Here is an 18,043-nt window from a genome sequence, read left to right as displayed (position 1 = left end):
CTTCATCAAGGAGATATACATTCAAAGTATAACCATTATTCCCTTATTAGCTGACACACACTATTCTTTGTCTAAAGATTCACCATAGAAATCTATTCTGCAGTTAAACTTGATTCAGTTATTTAATTTGTTTGTGGCATGGTAGCACTTCTGTGACACTGTAATAACTTTACGCTGTAAACTAGACCCTTTAACACTTGGTCAGCAGTTCCTTTCTAAGCATCATCGCCATGGCCACTAACATTATCATTAGCCTTTAGTATCTATTATTATCTAAGACTCTGTGTTTTCTACCAAAAACACAAAGTTCCAGAAAACAATGTTCCTGGATAAAGGCTCAGGGTTTGTTTTCTATGTGCCAAATGAGTGGAAACTTACTTAAGGAAAAGAGAAAAGGCATCTGACTTTCATTTAGCACCTTGAATCAAGCTCTGTGCTAAATTATTCATATATGTTATTTAAAAATCTTTACAATAACTCTAGGAGATGGGTATCAATAAACACATATTACAGTTGAGGAAGTCGACGTAAGAGATTTCAATTTAGTAATCCAAGATCACATTGCAAGCAGAAGGTAAAGGCTGGAACATGAATCTAAAACAAATGGACTCCAAAGACTGCATTGTCCAATTCTGTGTAGCCTTGCCAATTAATATTAAATTGCCACCAACTCTCCTATTTTATGAGAATAAAAATGTGAATCTCATTTTATTGAACCTCTTCTTTAAGACATTTTCTATATCTTTAATTATCGTTTGTGGCTGTCCTATAAATCCTACACAAGTTTTTATTTATCTAAATCTGACTAATTCACAACTGAAGACAATTATGGCAAACATCTAAGAAAGGCAAATAATACCTTTGAAATTATAGAACTTTACAGAAGAGAAGATTTTTACCAATTCTTTAATTCAACCCCCTTATTTTATAAATAAGAAAACTGTACCCAAAGATTTCATATAACTTATTTCCAAGAAATTTGCTATTTAAGACTCTTTTGTCTTCTAATTCTGGATACATGGTATGAAATTGGTTCATTTAATTCAGTCACTTAATCATTAAATTAATATCTATTTCAGATTTTCCACATAGAAACACACTGTCGTGAGCATCAGAAAAAATGAGGTACCATAAGAAGATACGGTATTTGTAGACTTAGTGGGAGAAGAGGAGCTAAAAATTGAAGTGCATGCTGTGTTCTCCTGGTATACGCTGAAAAACTGATGGAAAAAGCTCTCAAATAGCCGGGCATGGTAGCTGACGCCTGTCATCCCAGCACTTTGGGAGGCCAAGGCAGGTGGATCACCTGAGGTCAGGAGTTCAAGACCAGCCTGGCCAACATGGTGAAACCCTGTCTCTACTAAAAAAATACAAAAATTAGCTGAGCATGGTGGAGGGCCCCTGTAATCCCAGCTACTCTGGAGGCTGAGGCAGGAGAATTGCTGGAACCGGGGAGGCAGAGGTTGCAGTGAGCCGGGATCGCACCAATGCACTCCAGCCTGGGTGACAAGAGCGAAACTCCTAAAAAAAAAAGTTCTAAAACATCTGTTCTCCACCTATCACTTTGCATTCCATTCGCCTCACATCAGCATCTTTGCTTCTCATTAAATATTCTAAGCTCATTCCATCCTCAGGGCCTTTGGACTGTCTGCCCCCTGTGTGTAGAATTATTTTCCCCTAGGTAATCACATGATGAGTATTCTTATTTCCTTCAGCAATCGGCTCAAACGTAACTGTGCCCCACAGGGCTTTTGTTATCACCTTATGTAAAATAACATCTTTTGTAACAATTGTTTGTTTCCTGTTTCTACCCCAAAACGTCAGCTCCATGAGGGTAGAGCCTTGGGCTGTCTCAGGACTTAGCACATTGCCTAACACATAGCAGGAGGTTAATAAATGTTTGCTGAGTATGTCAATGAATAAAACAGGTGACATATTTGAAGATCAAATTTAAGATGGTTCCAAGAAAATTTTAGTAATAGTTATGAAAACATTGCCTTGATTAGCCCTTTCTATGTTATAATGTAATATCTGCTAAAGGACCTTGTGTAATGTGTTATGCAAATTACAGGGAAGATACCGATGTGTTGCAGGGTTTCCACACATTCACAACATCCCACTGAAAGTTATTTTGAATATGATACCATAGATAATCACCCTGCACCAAGAAATAATTTAGGACATTAATTCTGATTTTTCAGGTTAAATGATAACAAGGTTGCATATGCCCATGTGCTAAAAGAAGTGGACATTATATGTATTAGTCTCTTGGGACTGATTACCTTAACAGGATTCATTATTAATATATCAAATTATTTATTAAAGCCATCTAATTCACTAATGTTTTCCTATTTTCTTCCTCCACAAATTATTAAAATTATTCATCACATCCTGTTAAATAGGACATTAGTCTATGTCACAAGCATCATAGGCTTCCAAGGACTAAGTCTCAGTTCTCATAGTAAGTCCACAATATTTACTAATGAAATAAGTAGAACATTTTTCAATTCATGTCCATCAAGGCCTTGGATATTTTATCTGTAATCCACCTTACCCTTTATAGTCACTGTTTAGTGTTGTTTACATTTACTGAAGAGAAAAATAAAGAAGGAAGGAAAGAAAAAAAAGAGGAGAGGAGAGGAGGCGAGCAGGGAGGGAATGAAGGAGAGAGGGTAAGAAGGGAGGGAGGGAGAGAAGAAAAGAAAGATAAAGTAGGTTAAGAAAAGCTCAGGCCCAGCAATTCCACATGGCCAGGACTTCTACAGTGGAGCAGAACCATTCCAGTGCTTCAGAGAAGGTACCACTAGTCACTGCTCACTGCTCACCTGGCCCCGCCCACAGGTGGCCAGCTTTTTCTCATGACAGGAATCACCCAGAGCCCTTGTTCAAGTGTGATTCCCACACCTTCCTATGAAGATTCCAGTTCAATAGACTCGAGATAAGGGGGTCCTGCAAACTGTCCTTAACAGGACGAGATCAATGACTATCAAACCCAAGCCTGCATTGGAGTCACTGGGAGGGCTGGTTAAAACACAGATTGCCCCATCCCAGAGTTTCTGATTCTGCAGGTCTGGGGTAGAGCCCAAGAATTTGCACTTCTAACAAGCTCCCATGTGACACCGATGTTTCTGGTCAGGAAAATCACACCTCGAGAACCATTTTACTAGATCATTCCTATAACCAGGTGAGTTTGGAAGAAATCATCACTGTAACAAATTTCTCTGAAGCTGTCATTGGAAATGACACATGATGTTTTTCTCTAACCCTGTAATTACCCTGATTTAGATGTCACCAATAATTTTCTGTGAGTCAGAAATCAGTTTCGAACACATCTCTGTGACCTCAATACAGAGAGAAATAAAGAAGTCCAACGTGAAGCTCTGTCTTTATCAAGGTAAAAACACTACTTTAAACCAGGTAGATGCTGCCAAAAATGCCTAGACTGTATACTTCAAAGAGTTAATACAACAACCAATCAGGATAGAGAAGTCTATTAAAAGAACACAGACAGCTTTCAATATCTGTATTCCTGGGTCAGACTCAGGTCTCTGGTATGTCACCACGTAGCACCTACTGGAATGAGCAAGAGCTAATTTTTTAAAGGCTGATTTAGACACGCCTATTATTTAGAGATCCAAATTGGGCCACTGGGGCTTTAGGAATGATGCTTCGCAGCTCAATGCAGCCACTATAAACTCAAGCCGGTTGTATCACTCCTTTCCATGAGGAATTTAAGGGGTGTGACTGCATCCTTTCCAACCCTGCATTCCACATGTGACAAAACCGATCCAGCTGTTTGTCTGAAAGAAATTCCTCGCTGTCCTTAAATATTAAAAAGCAAGTGGATATCCATCCTCAGGGGCAAGTCTCCAGCTGGAACCTGGTACGGGCAGTTGCGAAACAAAGACAGTGCCCTGGAGAGCATCTGCTTTTGAATTCTTACCTCGCCATAGGGGGGTTAGCCCCATCTTGCTTTTTGAAATGGCAGATTCTGGATGGAGGGTGATGGCTTGGCCCAAAGCTCTTGAGAAGTGTTCATCCACTACTGACCCAATGTCTCCCTGGAAATAAGTGAAAAGGACACAGCGAGAGTTAAGGTACTCCATCTCGGCAGGCTGGTCTTTCTCCTCCTCCTCCTCCTCCTCATCCTCCTCCTCTTGTTTGCTGGGAAGGGTGACTTCCAGAGAGTCCTGCATCTTGCTGAATACCGCTAACTTCTTCTGGGATGGAATAAACAAAACACAGTATCAAAGACAGTTTGTAAAAAGGCATTCACTAGTTAAGTTTTCACTTAAAAAAAAAAAATCTAAATATTAACATATGTTTGCAAACTGATTCTACTTCATCTGCTTTATTCCATCTTTTTCCTCCCCAAACCACTTGCCTCCTTCCCACAGTAAAAAAAAAAAAATAATAATAATAATAATGATAAAAAGTCTGTGATTCTACATTTGGCAAACAAACATAAAAGCCCATTATCCAATAGCATCTTTTCAAAATAGGATTTTGTTTTTGTTTTTGCTTTTTGTTTTTTCATCTAGCTAGGCCAACAGGAGAATGACATTTTTAAAAAAGTTTTTCTTCCCAGTTTTGGTTTACTTTTAAAACTGTAATGTACAGCAGTGTTACGGTTTAGGACAGAGAGGAATGACGGTCTGGGGGTGGGGTGGAGAAGAAAAGAACTTTTCATAAATAAAATAAACTAAAATAAAAACAGGAATGTAGCATCTTATAAAAGGATTTGGCAGATGTGCTGAGCTCATTTCTCAAAAATCAAACTAAAATGACAAAATAAGTCTGTGTGAAGATGCATTTTACATGGAACATATTTTTCAGATGTTCCACTTACCATCGTTATCATGAGGGGAAAAAGTTTGATTATGGCTTGCTGAAAATATTATAAAATACTAGTAGCGGGTTAATCTTTCAAATAAAAATGAGAAAGATTTGTTAATTTAAGATGTTTAAAATATATGATAACTCTCATAATAATATACATTATGTCAGACATGCTTCTAAAACTTTCTATTTATCACCTCATTTAATCTTTATAATTCTATAACATGGCTATTAATACTATCCATATTGTAAAGATTATAAAGCTAAAGCACAGAAAACTTAAGTTACTTGCCAGAAGTCACAAACCATGTAAGCTGCAGAGTCAGAATGCATAAGAAACTCATACAGGCATAGACACGTGTGTGCACACATATGTGCTGGGGAATGGCAGGGAGGGATATCTAGAGTATAGATATGCATGTGCATACATGCGGTGGGGAAAGGCAGGGAGGGATATCAAGAGTAAAACAATTACAAAAATGTATTTTGTATTGTTTTTCTGTGTAATACATTTATAGTTAATAAACATTTTATTATTCCTGCTTTTCAATATTTCCAAACATTTTTCACTGAGCACATATTACATTTATGCGAATTACATATAAGAAGATAATGCTAAAGATTGTGAAATGTATTATTCTAGTGACCAAACGAGCTTTCTCTGTCATCCTTATGTCTGCAAAACCTGATCCTTGATCATATCATTTTTTTTTACTTTGAAAAAAATGCATGCTGGAAAATGAATGTGAATAGAAAAACATAAATCACTCCAGAATACCTAGTAATTTTTCATATGTTAGCAAAATACATACCCCAGACTCTATATTTTTAATGTAATTGCTAGCTTCAATATCTATAGCTCCAAATTATAAATGGACCATTCAACAATTTGGCCCCTTTCCCCTAGCAGTGAATATGTTGCTCTTGTATAAGGTGAGTACTGAAATATTCAGATATACTATGAGCTTCTAGTTATCATTTCAGGAGGGTTATTTATAAATATATATTTTACTTTTATTTAAAATTTGTGTCAGTATGGTTATGATTTGTTGATGAATAGATAATTCATTCTTTGTAAGTGAATGTGCCTTGCTGATGAATAGGTAATTGCAATGACCGAGTGCTTTTATTTCTCATAATCTACTTCTGCACATATTTGAACATTTTTATATTTAACTTCAATAGTAAAAACACCATAGAAACATATGGTATGTGTAAAATTAGGGAATCGAGCTAAATGACCTCTAAAGCTACTCCTAGTTTTAAATTCCATTCTAAAATTAAATGAATATTATAATTTATTAGTCAAATCACAGTGCTGTTTCTTTGGGTGCATGTATATTTACCTAAAACATGTACTGTTTTAACCGTATGCACACACTCTCTGTTGAATATTCTGGCACATTAGAAAAGCAGCTCTGTATTTACATGTAAACAAAAACCCTAAAACCTATCTACATGGTGGCATCATTGTCCACAAGTGTGCATTATTATTCGTGAAACTAATTTCTTTTTTCTGTTATTGTCCAGCTCAGCATCAGTTTGTGAGAGTGGGGCTCTGCATATAAATGCTTTATTTGTTTAATTGTAACATTCATTCTTTAAATAGTAGAGCCTGGCTATGTTAACAATCCAAATAAAGTCAACGTTTTATTTTATCCTTAATTGACAGCAATTAATCCTTAGATGAAATAAAAGTGAAGTTTTATATATATTTATATATATATTTATATATATATTTGTATATATTTATATATTTATATATATTTATATATATTTACATATATTTATATATATTTATATATTTATATGTTTACATATATACTTTTATATATTTATATATTTATATATTTGTATATATTTATATATATTTATATATTTTTTATATATTTATATATTTATATATATATATATATAAAGGATTTGAAAGCCATGAATCCTGATACAAATGTCAAATAGTATTCTGATCAATAGTAGCAATCATAAAATATCAATTTTAGAATAGATATTTTTAAATCAATTAAACTATTGTATTTAAACTATAGAATTTCAATCTATTTAAGATTTCAGTTTTCTAAATGCTTCATAATATTGTGTTACCTTTCCTACCAATTTTTGAATGGTTGGATAGAAATAAACTAACCTAAAAATTATATTTTTCAATACGCAATGGGAAATAGTAAGCGAAAGCTTCCCCTGCATTAAAACGCTCATCATCAGTTTATTTTAGAAAAAGAATTATCTCAATGTATGCATTCTTTATATTTTTATTTCATACATGTAATAGATCTATATTTACATAAATACATATACTGAAATATTCCTTTTTGATATGGCAAACATATATGGTTCTTTAAAATATCTATACTGATTCCTCTAATTAAATAAATTTTTTTGGAATGATTATAAAATATACTTTCTGTTTTCTTTTTCTCTTTCTGGGTTCTTTAAGCCAGTTCTTTCACTAATTAAATAAATTTGCTAGAAAACTATCAAACAAATAAAATGAAAAAAGCTTATATCTACCAACAGGCAGGACACAAGAATGTCTACCTTTGCCACTTGCACTTTTTTTTTTAGATAAAGCTAGATTGGGCCGGGCGCGGTGGCTCATGCCTGTAATCCCAGCACTTTTGGAGGCCGAGGCGGGTGGATCACGAGGTCAGGAGATCGAGACCATCCTGGCTAACATGGTGAAACCCCGTCTCTACTAAAAAATACAAAAAAATGAGCCGGGCGTGGTGGCAGCGCCTGTGGTCCCAGCTACTCGGGAGGCTGAGGCAGGAGAATGGCATGACCTCGGGAGGCGGAGCTTGCAGTGAGCCGAGATCGCGCCACTCCGTCTCAAAAAAAAAAAAAAAAAAAAAAAAAAAGATAAAGTTAGGTTAGTTTTCGCAGATTATAACGAACCAATTTAAACATTTACGTTTACAACACATATACACACACACACAGACATAGCCTCACAATCAACAGTACTGGTTAAAATAAGAATTTCAAAGTATCAAATGACCTGATAACTAACTAATGTGCCAAGGTTGAATTTCCATACTTTTGTTTTAACGTTAAATATGATCATGAAGAAAACAGAAATACAACATTTAAACAGCAACTGATTCAAATGGTGCCATTCATCCCATCTTAATTTCATTCTCCATTCTCCATAGACTCTCCTGCCTCAGCTACTTTCTAATGTCTGTGTTTTGTTGACTGTAAATCAATTTATTGGGTTTTTTTTTGTTTTGTTTGGGTTTTTTGTTTTTCTTTTTTGAGACTGACTTTTGCTCTTGTTGCCCAGGCTGGAGTGCAACAGTGCGTTCTTGGCTCACTGCAACCTCCGCCTCCTGGGTTCAAGTGATTCTCCTGCCTCAGCCTCCCTAGTAGCTGGGATTACAGGTGTCCGCCACGATGCCCAGCTAATTTTTTGTATTTTTAGTAGAGACGGGGTTTCACTATGTTAGCCAGGCTGGTCTCAAACTCCTGACCTCAGGTGATTCACCAGCCTCAGTCTCCCAAAGTGCTGGGATTACAGGCGTGAGCCATGGCGTCCAGCTCTGCTTTTTTTTTTTTTTAAACTAAGTATTTTGCTCATGAGCACTTCTGTCACATTCTGTATTCACTTGGTCTTTGTTCCTTCAGTGAAACATTCCTAGTGTTACATTCTTTCTTGGAAATAACATATAAAATTCAAAACATTGAGACTAAGTATCAAATCATCAGAACCCAGATTTCCTGATTCAAGGTCAAAATGTAATCTAACCGGTATTTTTCTCAAAATGCACAATCACTTCCTAAAAATATCCAGATTTCTCAGAAATATTTATGTTTTGCTCAGAAGACCCTGAAGAAATATTAACAAAAATAAAATCATCTAAAGGGACTTTAAAGACTGCAAGTTGTTTTTTTTTAATGCACATTTATGCCTCTTCACCACAATACAGTTATGACAATTTTTCCCTCGGTAAAATGACTCTGGAGTAAGATGAAACAATAAATGGGTTAATAGCTATAAAGTGAACACTAACTCACAAAGAGGTTAAAGTATCAATGTGGAGAGTTCGCTTGGGCAGTACAGACTATATCCAACCATCACGCTGCTTGCCATTAGGCACAACAGCAACAAACTTTTCAGCAGGAATGTGCAGGGGAAGGATTTGTCTGACAAGAGAAAGACTTCCACGTCAGGAGCCAAATACCACTAACTCCCCAAGGCTTAAGCCTACAAAATGCCAAATGATCACCGTGCATATGTGGAAACTTTTTTTCCTAGGAAACAAAAGTATTTTAATGAATCACTGGAGGCTGGATATTTAGAAACAGATTTAAAAAGAAAATCTACTGGCTACGTTTTTAAAATGCAATGAGTTTTTTATATTCAAAAACACAAGATTGGAGCTATAAGAAGAAATCACTCTCCCAGGGTAAATATTTCAAAGTCGTAGAGGCCATAAAAGCAGCACATTGCTCTTTGACCACATGTATTTTTTTCTTTTGAGACAGGTTCTCTCTGTCACCCAGGCTGGGTTGCAATGGCGTGACCACGGCTCCCTGCAGCCTCCACCTCTCAGGCTCAAATGGCTATCCCCCTTTAGTTGGGACCACAGATGCGTGCCACCATGTTGGCCTTATTTTTTATTCTTATTTTTTTTGTAGTGACAGGATCTCACAATGTTGCCAGTGTTGGTCTCAAATTCCTAGCCTTAAGTGATCCTCCTGCCTCAGCCTCCCAGAAGTGCTGGGATTACAAACATGAGCCACCGTGCCTGGCCACATATTTCTTAATTTACTTGGATAACAGCTTTTGCTTCTTCACCTATTTGGAGAAGGCTAGGTCAGCTTATATGAGGTTGGGTCAAGTTAAGGAACAGACGTCACAAACCTTTTGTATACTTCGTTTCACTTAACTGTCCTCAATATTTTGTCAGAATAAGTACTCCCAAGTAATAAGTGAATATGCAAATTACTGGGTCAGGATGGTCTAATTATAATAGTAAGTGGCAGAGATAGGATTAGAACCTATTTCTGTTTGTTTACAAAGCATGTACCCAGAAAATAGACTAAAGAAAATGTGTCTCTATGGTATTTATTTTAACTGAATAAACAAGCGGAAAACATCAGTCAGCATGGCATCACATACTAACCAGGACAGTCTAAAACTCATGACATTAAAAAAAATAGAAATTAATCAATGCCATGCTTTTAAAAACATACATAATTCTAGATGAAATTGAACTTCTATATCTAAGAATATATTATCTCCTTGACAAATCAGATACATAAAACAATTGTCTACAATTTTTCTGAAAATCCCATTTTGGAAATTTGACGAGAGTCAGTCTGTGAGACAAAATCACACCTCACGATTCTGTGTTTATTTGTTTGTCTGTTTTTCTTGACATTAGGGAGGAGTCAACCAAACAACCACATAACTTAACATGATGAGTTACTTTCGAGTGCATTTGCCTCTAAACGATTCTTGTCATTATCAAAAAATCAAACCTAACCCCTCCAAGGAAGAAAAATTTCCAGTTTTAATGATGTTCAAAAAAATGTGCCACAGGCTTTGAGGCGATTTCAAAATTTACATTCCCAAAATGTTTTAAGCAATGATCATATCATGAGGGTATGCGTTCTCTCTCAAACCAACTACTTTGAAGGAGAAAACAGTTTCCAACATATAAATTTCTAGTGAGTTAGTATAATTCTATTACTAGACTTAGGGTATAATTACATTTTTAAGGTTATTTATCCATTATTCATTAACTTATCTAACTGTCAATTAATACTTACTTTGGGTCAGAAATTATGCAAAGACTCGGAGTCACGAAGATGAAAGTCATAGCCTGTTCCTAAACTCAAACTTCTCATAGTTAGTTGCAAGACTATGGTAAGGGCAATCATAAATAAAGAGAGCCTCATGATTTATTTACATGGCTGATTGCATTATATTCTCTAAGTGGCTAATATTCCAAAATTTAAAAGTAAGAAAATTCATAAGATAACACTAGGTTAATTACTAACTGTTTTCTTGTTTCTAAAGCAGCACCGATGGGAAGGGAATTCAATAGAAAGAGAACTGAAATGGGAAAGAAGATTTGACCAAAACGATTTCCATGAGTCTGAGTGAGCCACTGAAGCTTCTGGCCCTTAGCTTCCTCTTTTGAAAACAAGAAACTTTGATTTGATGGTCTCAGAGGTCTCTCAGCCAACTCTATATCTTAATAAGCAACATGCTGGAGCTCTAGACAAATTCACACTTAATTTTGTTTCTCAGATTGGCTGCCTCTTCTGATATTTAGCCAAAAAAAAAAAACCCTACAGATCATTGAAGAATAATTTATTTTCAGACATGGGTCATCTAGCCCAATTCCTAGGAATTAGTTACAGTGCTTCCTTTATCTGTCTTCATATTAACAAGAAAGGGCACACTTTTAGAGTCCCCCTACTTCATCCTCCAGTGACAAGTGTTTTGGCATACTGAAATCATATAGTTTTAAGGAGAAATGACACCTGTTGAATTTAGGTCATTTTTTTTTTCTTCTTCTACTAAAGAAGGAGACAAGTGAAAAGCGGTTCAGCTATCCCAGTTCAGACCACACTTGTAAATTACTGGAGTAAATCTGCTATCCACTGAACTATCAGTAAATATGGATTTATGAGTTGTTCTAGCAGCAGCTGTTTAGGTCTAATGGTTCAAGGCACTCTTAGGGTCTTCCTAAATGAGTAGTCAGAGCAGAAAACCAGCTGCTTAAAGAGATGTATTTTTAAAGGTTCAGAGCAGAGCTTAGCTCAAAAGTTTTGCTCTCACTGTCCCTGACAGAGCCTCAAATTCAACTCTTAGAGAGTCTTTGCTTCTTGAATAAAAATGTTTTCTTGGAACTAATACCCTAATGTATTATCTATTACAGGATATATTTGTTTTCAGATTTTTAAAAAGTTAGTTGGACACAGAACCTATGGAAATGAGATCCAAGCTAAGCACTCAGGTCTTACAATGACAGTCACCTAGCTTACAAGTTTGCTTTAAGATCTGTCTTAGGTATCATAAGCTTAAGAGTTTTATTTCCACTGAAAAATCGCTTTGCACAGATAGATATGACAAATATATATGTACTTGTGTGTGTGTATGTATATATATATACATACACACGCACATAGCCCAGTCTCTCCTGCGGTAGCCTGAAGAAACAGTGCATAGGAGAACAAGACTTTCCCCTCTCAACACCTCTTTTACCATCTTATAGGTCTCCTTGCCATCTCCGGCTTTGTGAGATATGAAATTTTACTAAGGGCTAGATAAGGTAGGACTTCATTGCATTTAGTCAAAATACCCTTTACATAGATTTCCAGAGAGTCACCTTGTCCTGGCATTTGGTTTCTTGGTGAATACATCCTCGCTATGCATGATTCTATGGATCTCATTCTTGCCCTTACCATCATTATTGTAATCTCCATTCTGGTTGACCGACAGCGATAATAGTTCAGTTATGTTATGTTAACAGTTCAGTTATGTTAACAGTTAATTTTTCCTCCGGTTTTGAATTTTCTGGCTGGGAAGTCATTGGGAGCATGAAGCTCTGGGGCACTTCAAGTCTCTAAGTCTCTTCAGTGAAGTTAATTTGTGTAGTGTGAAGTTATAGCGGCTGTTCTTTTTCAAAGAAATCCTGTATGAATTTTTATAAATCCACTTAAGTCTTTACTTACAGTTGCAAGAAAAATAGATCCTCTGCCTCAAATAAGTTGTCTGTGAATGGAAACTACTTGGGTTATAATTGTATTATTTTTTCTTAATGAATCTAAACTTACATTGGAATAGCAATAATAGAAGAGGCACTTAAAATTAACTGTTAATACCACTTCCTGTATTTTATTTTAGATAAATAAATATTCATTTGCTGAGTGGATATACTATTTCATCAACAAGGGTGCAACATGGATAGCATAAGTCATTAACATAATCCAAATGCTTGCTAAAGGCCTTGGAATGCCTAAACTTAAGAAAGTACACTACCAAGGACTTGGAAAGCATCTCGCACTCCAAGGCCAAAGAATCTACTGCATATTAATCTTCATTATCAAAATAAATTGATTGGGGATCTAAAGACAAAAATAAGCCTATTGTGCAATAGCAAAACATTAAAAAAGTTAAAAAAGCTTTAGGCAACTTCACAGCATTGTACAAAGATGCTACACCGGAGAAAGGGAGATTTGGTGGTCCTAATTTTGTCACCAGCTTTGAAATCTTTAGCCAGACATTTCAGTCCTATAAAAATCCATTTTCTCACTTATAAAAGGAAGAGTTGAAGTTATGTTTTTCCAGGGCTTTTTTCTCTGACAAACGGAATCTCAGAACAATTGTATGACTCAACCAAGGTAGCAGAGTCCAGACAGAGTTTGAAAAAACACCTTACAAAACTTATAACTGAAGTTCTGCCTCCAAGGGCACTGAATTTTTTCAAGTGAAAGCATGCATGCAGATTCATCCAGCTGTTACCCTGGAAGAGGACAGAGTAAATATTTTCTATGAAGCCCAAAGTGTGATTGTTAAAAATCCCCATGTGCCATTAGAAAACCGGTGACTGTTCTCTGCCTCATCTATAAACTGCATAATTTTGAAACATTTGACAGCATGTGCTGAGAGACCGAGTCAAGAGTTCTACTGAGGAGATGTTAGAGACTGACATATTAAAGCCAGGAAGAGATGGTGGGCACAGGAAACAGGTCACCCAGCATCCCTCAGCAATTTTGGCTCTATAAACCCCACTGTACGATTTTTACCCAGCCATGCAATCTCTAGTAATTGATGTCAGGGACTATAAAATTTATACTTTGGACATATTTTAGCTTACTTTGAATTTTTAGCCCAATGTATACCTAAGTAACACACTGCAGTGCAAGCTAATATATATATATATACACACACACACAGTTCACTAAGTTTTTAAAATGACATTCACTTATTACCCACCTACAACGTACAATATGTTCAACAAAAACCTAAACTTAAATGTCAAGTGCACATTTGTGCTTATAGGGAAACAGGTGAGAGTACATGTGCCTGGATAATGAAATTCTGTTATTTCCAAAACAATTCTCAACATTATATATTCATTTGTTAAGAGGCAAAATATACCTGTGTTTAAAATCCATCATAATGAATCATTCTGATATAGTAATTCATAAGGACTTCAGAGCTACCCAGTTTGCGGGGAAAATTAGTTGACAGATATACTATTACAACTGAATACAGAAGTAATACAAAACTTTAATGTTGTCTTTTCTAGCATTTCTTTAAATGACCATTAAAATTTGTTGATTACTGTTACTTTTCTTTGCTCCTTTTCCATTTTTTCCTTCTCAAAAAATCAATTTTTCAAATTCAGTAGGAGTTGTAGCCTTTACTTTTGTCTCCCAGGCAAGATTCTATTAGGGGTCACTTCCCATGTACGGAGAAAGCAATCTTCATGGATAATAATGATAAAACCTTATGGAATGCAAAAACAACCAAAATATGTATTCTCAGATGACTGCATTAGGGCCAAGTCAATATTAGTCCCACTTCACCCACGCATCACATAGTCTAAAAATGCTGTCAGCCTGATAAGAATTTCCTGATTTACTCTCTTTTCCAATAGAAAATGTAGGTCATCAAAATAAACTTCTGACAGTAAAAGAACAGTTACACCGTCAAGTCTTTTTTTTTACATTTCACTAGCCAGTTATGGTCAGATAGTTTCTTTACATAAGAAAAAAAAGAGAAGAAGAAGAAGAAGAAAAAGAAGAAAGAAAGAAATCCTGAACAAGCTGTTTTAGTAAAAGCAACATGAAAATTTCCAAGCACATCTCTCGACTACATTCTTATGGTTGACTCAGCCAAACATCTAGTTAATCTAGCTAAGCAATGTCTACAAAAGTCCAAAATATACAAGTTGAACTAATCAATGTAGATAAATTGTTTTCTTTTTAAGAAGCTCATTGGTCAGAGTTTTTCTAATTTTTATTTTATTTTATTGTTTACTTTTTAAAATTGCTGTCTTCAGTACATTGATGGTTTTAGCAAAAGAAATGAATTGGGGACAGAGTCTCAGGGCCATTGCAAACATTATATAAAGTATTTGGAGTCATTTCTTATTGAAAACTTTTATGATTGGTAATTTGCCATTTTCTCTGATACTGAATGTTATTTTCTAGCTCAAAAAAAAAAAAGCGTTACAGTATTAACTCCACCACAGATTCATTAATTTCACAACCCTAAAAAAATGAAGCCGTATTTGAAACAACTTCTACTAGTTTGTTATTTTATAAATGAGGAAAGTATCTTTCTGAATACGTAGAGAAGTTTTAGTTTGCTGCTCATCCACATTCCAAATGATAATTGAAGGCCTCTATAATATCAGAGATGCTTTGAAATGCTGGTGCTGCTGAATTTTTTTTTTTTTAAACAGGATAGCAGGAAAGTAGGGCTCCTTCCTCTTTTGCCCTAATTGGTCCTAGTGAAGCTGGTACTATTCAGCAGATGAATCTGGGACATGTACCCTTCCAGAGTTAGCTGAATTTCATAGTTCCTAAATTCTAAACAGAAAGTTAGACTTCTTTCTAAAGCATAGCACTGTGATTCTAGCAAAGAGACAGAAGTAGAGGAAATATAGAAAGTAAAAGGTCAGATTAATTAACAGCCCAAACCTGTGAAGGTTTGCAATAAAACATGTAGTTCCTAAAAAAGTAAAAAGAAATAAATCAATATATTCTACGGATGGTAATTTCCTAACCAAATCTAGTTATATATTTTTAAGTTTCTCCAAATCCACCCACCCTAATTCCCATAGTCTGAGGTGGACTCTATTTTGGTACAGCCCTTGCCACATACATTTTTTTTATTTTAATGTAGCACTAACTAAGCCTTGGCACACTCTCGGTTGTATCCAGAGAGTAATGTCCAAGGGCGCCTCGTGCCAAATTCCCCAGAACTCTACTGTTCCTTCTAAAGTAACGATATCATCTCCTCAGTTCACGACCCCTTATTATGGACATCTTCAGTCACTCTTGGAAGAGTGGAGAACCAGCATCCAGAGATCCAAGGTAACCTTTTGGCCTAGGGACACGCTGTCAACAGACTGAACGCGCACTATATAACACGCTCTGTGCTTTGCTGGGATGAAAAAATGAATGAAGAACCTTGGAATCCATCCCTGTCCTCTAAGTCACAGTCACAGGGAGAAACACTCTGTGGAGAAGTTCCAGTAACGCCTGATAGACATTACGCTAGACCAATGTTCCCCCATGAAAGTCCCAGATCATTTCGTGAACTCACTCTCCAGATAGCCTCCCCTACCTCTGTCAGCGCACTTCTTCTTCCTCCTCAATAAAACCCTGAAACATTCCACCTTTCCAAACAAACAAAATAGTTGGTTTAAAGGAAGTTTACTCACATAGTCCTAAGATAGATGCCCTTGGTGAGCTTCAGAGAACTGAGTCCTAAGAGCTAGGGTGGCTATGAGGAGCAGCCTCTGAGCTCCGCTGACCTCAGCTCAATGAAGCCCCCAGCCAGGTCATGCCTCACCCACCCGTCACCCCGCTGCTCTCCCTTCCCGGCTCTCTCGGGGTGGCTTTCTGCTCAAGGACGCTCCCGCACGTCCGGAGCATCCTCCGCGCCACGCGTGCCGGCGGGACGTCGCCGAGCCCCAGACCGATACTCTCGATGCCCTTCGCCCCCGCCCCCGGCAGGCTGCCCGGCCGGTGACTCACCTGCTGGCCAGGTTGGGGCGCCGGCTGGTAGTAGGCTGTGGGGCAGGTTGTCGCTGCCATGGGGTTGGGCAGATACTGGGACGCTCCATACGGCTGGGGGTGATACATCACCTCCGCACAACTCATGGCAGCCGGGGCAGTGGCGGCCCCCGAGCTGCGGCCGCCGCTCTACGCGCTGGCGCGAGGGGCGCGGGCGCCGCCGTCGCAGCTGCCGCCTCTGTCGCTGCTCCAGCTGCTACTGCGGCGAAGGCGGGTCCTCGGCGGCCTCGGGCTCCGCGCGGGGCGCGGGCTCGGGAGGGACAGGCAATCAGCGGGGGCCCGTGCGCGGGCACCTTCATCTTCAGCCCCTCCGGGTGTCCCGTGCCGCGCTTATATAGCGGCTCAGGGACGCAGCCGCCCGCTGCGCCGCTGGGGCATTACCGCGTCCGGCTCCCGCGAGGGCTGCGGCGCCCACGGCAGCGCCAGTCACAGCCACAGCCCAGGCCCGGGTCGGCCAGCCGTGGGGAGCCCGGTTCTGGTTTGCATATACACAATGCACGCCCGGGGCTCGTCCTATCACCAGCGCTCCCGGCTGTGCGAGGACCGGGAGGCGGGGGCAGAGGGAGGGGGAACGCAGGGGAGGAGGGGGAGCCCTTCGCCTCCCCAGGCTCTGACGCGGAACTTTGCGAAGTTTCTCCAACTTGCTTTGCAGCCGGCGGGTCACCCTGCAGGGGGACCCCGGGGAAGGCTGGCTGCGGATTGGAGCGAAGTTTGCAGCCCTCTCCGCCTCTCAGCACGGGATGGTGGTGGGAGGGGAATGGTATGCAGAGGCTCCGTGCCCTCAATGCTCGGCAGGTTCCCACCGTGTCTCTGTCACCTGGCCGCCAGGGCAAGGGCTTCCCAACTCCAAGGAGATTTTACAGGGAACACCAACTCAGAGGCTGCGGCCAAACAAAAGCCAAGTGTACAAAGGGGTAAAACAGAGCAGGCGCAGAATACACGGGGATTAGCTCCTACATTAAAATAATCATAAGTGAAAGTTAACATCACTACAAGTGCGCACATGCCAAGAACGCAACACAGTTTTCCACAAGCAATCTCTGCTTTAAGTTTACATCTTCATGGTGTGACACTGCTGTGGGACGTCCACCATTTCTGGCTTTTACAGCCTGGTTTTCATAGAGCAATAAAAGGTAGTTGATTAAGCCCGTTCAGCTAATAAAGGTTTATCTATTTGCAATTGGATCTCACCCTCTCCAAAAGGGGGAAGAAATCTGTGAGAATATACTTGCATTCTGACATAATCAGTAGAAACAATTATACTCACATTATTTTATGTATTTTGAGACAGGATTTCCCTCTGTTGCCCAAGCTAGAGTGCAGTGGCATGAGCACAGCTCACTGCAGCTGACCATCCCCACGCTCAAGAGATCCTCCCATCTCAGCCTCTGGAGTAGCTGGGACTACAGGCCTGCAGTAG

At 38.4% G+C, this 18,043-nt stretch overlaps 1 protein-coding gene across 2 annotated transcripts in view; it reads right to left on the bottom strand.

Annotated features, from left to right (window-relative positions):
* Positions 1 to 17,113, bottom strand: part of VGLL3 (vestigial like family member 3) — a 53,296-nt gene extending 36,183 nt beyond the window's left edge. The window contains exons 1-2 of one of the 2 annotated variants that reach the window (XM_023216070.2): positions 16,585 to 17,113; positions 3,944 to 4,220 (exon numbers count right to left, since the gene is read on the bottom strand). In XM_023216070.2, the coding sequence (XP_023071838.1) occupies positions 3,944 to 4,220; positions 16,585 to 16,710 (403 nt within the window). In that variant the 5' untranslated portion in view covers positions 16,711 to 17,113. The remainder of the gene's footprint in view (positions 1 to 3,943; positions 4,221 to 16,584) is intronic. The other variant, XM_023216071.2, reaches the window with a different exon arrangement.
* Between the last annotated feature and the right edge of the window lie 930 nt (positions 17,114 to 18,043).

This window comes from Piliocolobus tephrosceles, chromosome 2 (assembly GCF_002776525.5).
Source record: "Piliocolobus tephrosceles isolate RC106 chromosome 2, ASM277652v3, whole genome shotgun sequence".
Taxonomy (NCBI): Eukaryota; Metazoa; Chordata; class Mammalia; order Primates; family Cercopithecidae; genus Piliocolobus; species Piliocolobus tephrosceles.
This window is presented reverse-complemented; position numbering and strand designations above follow the sequence as displayed.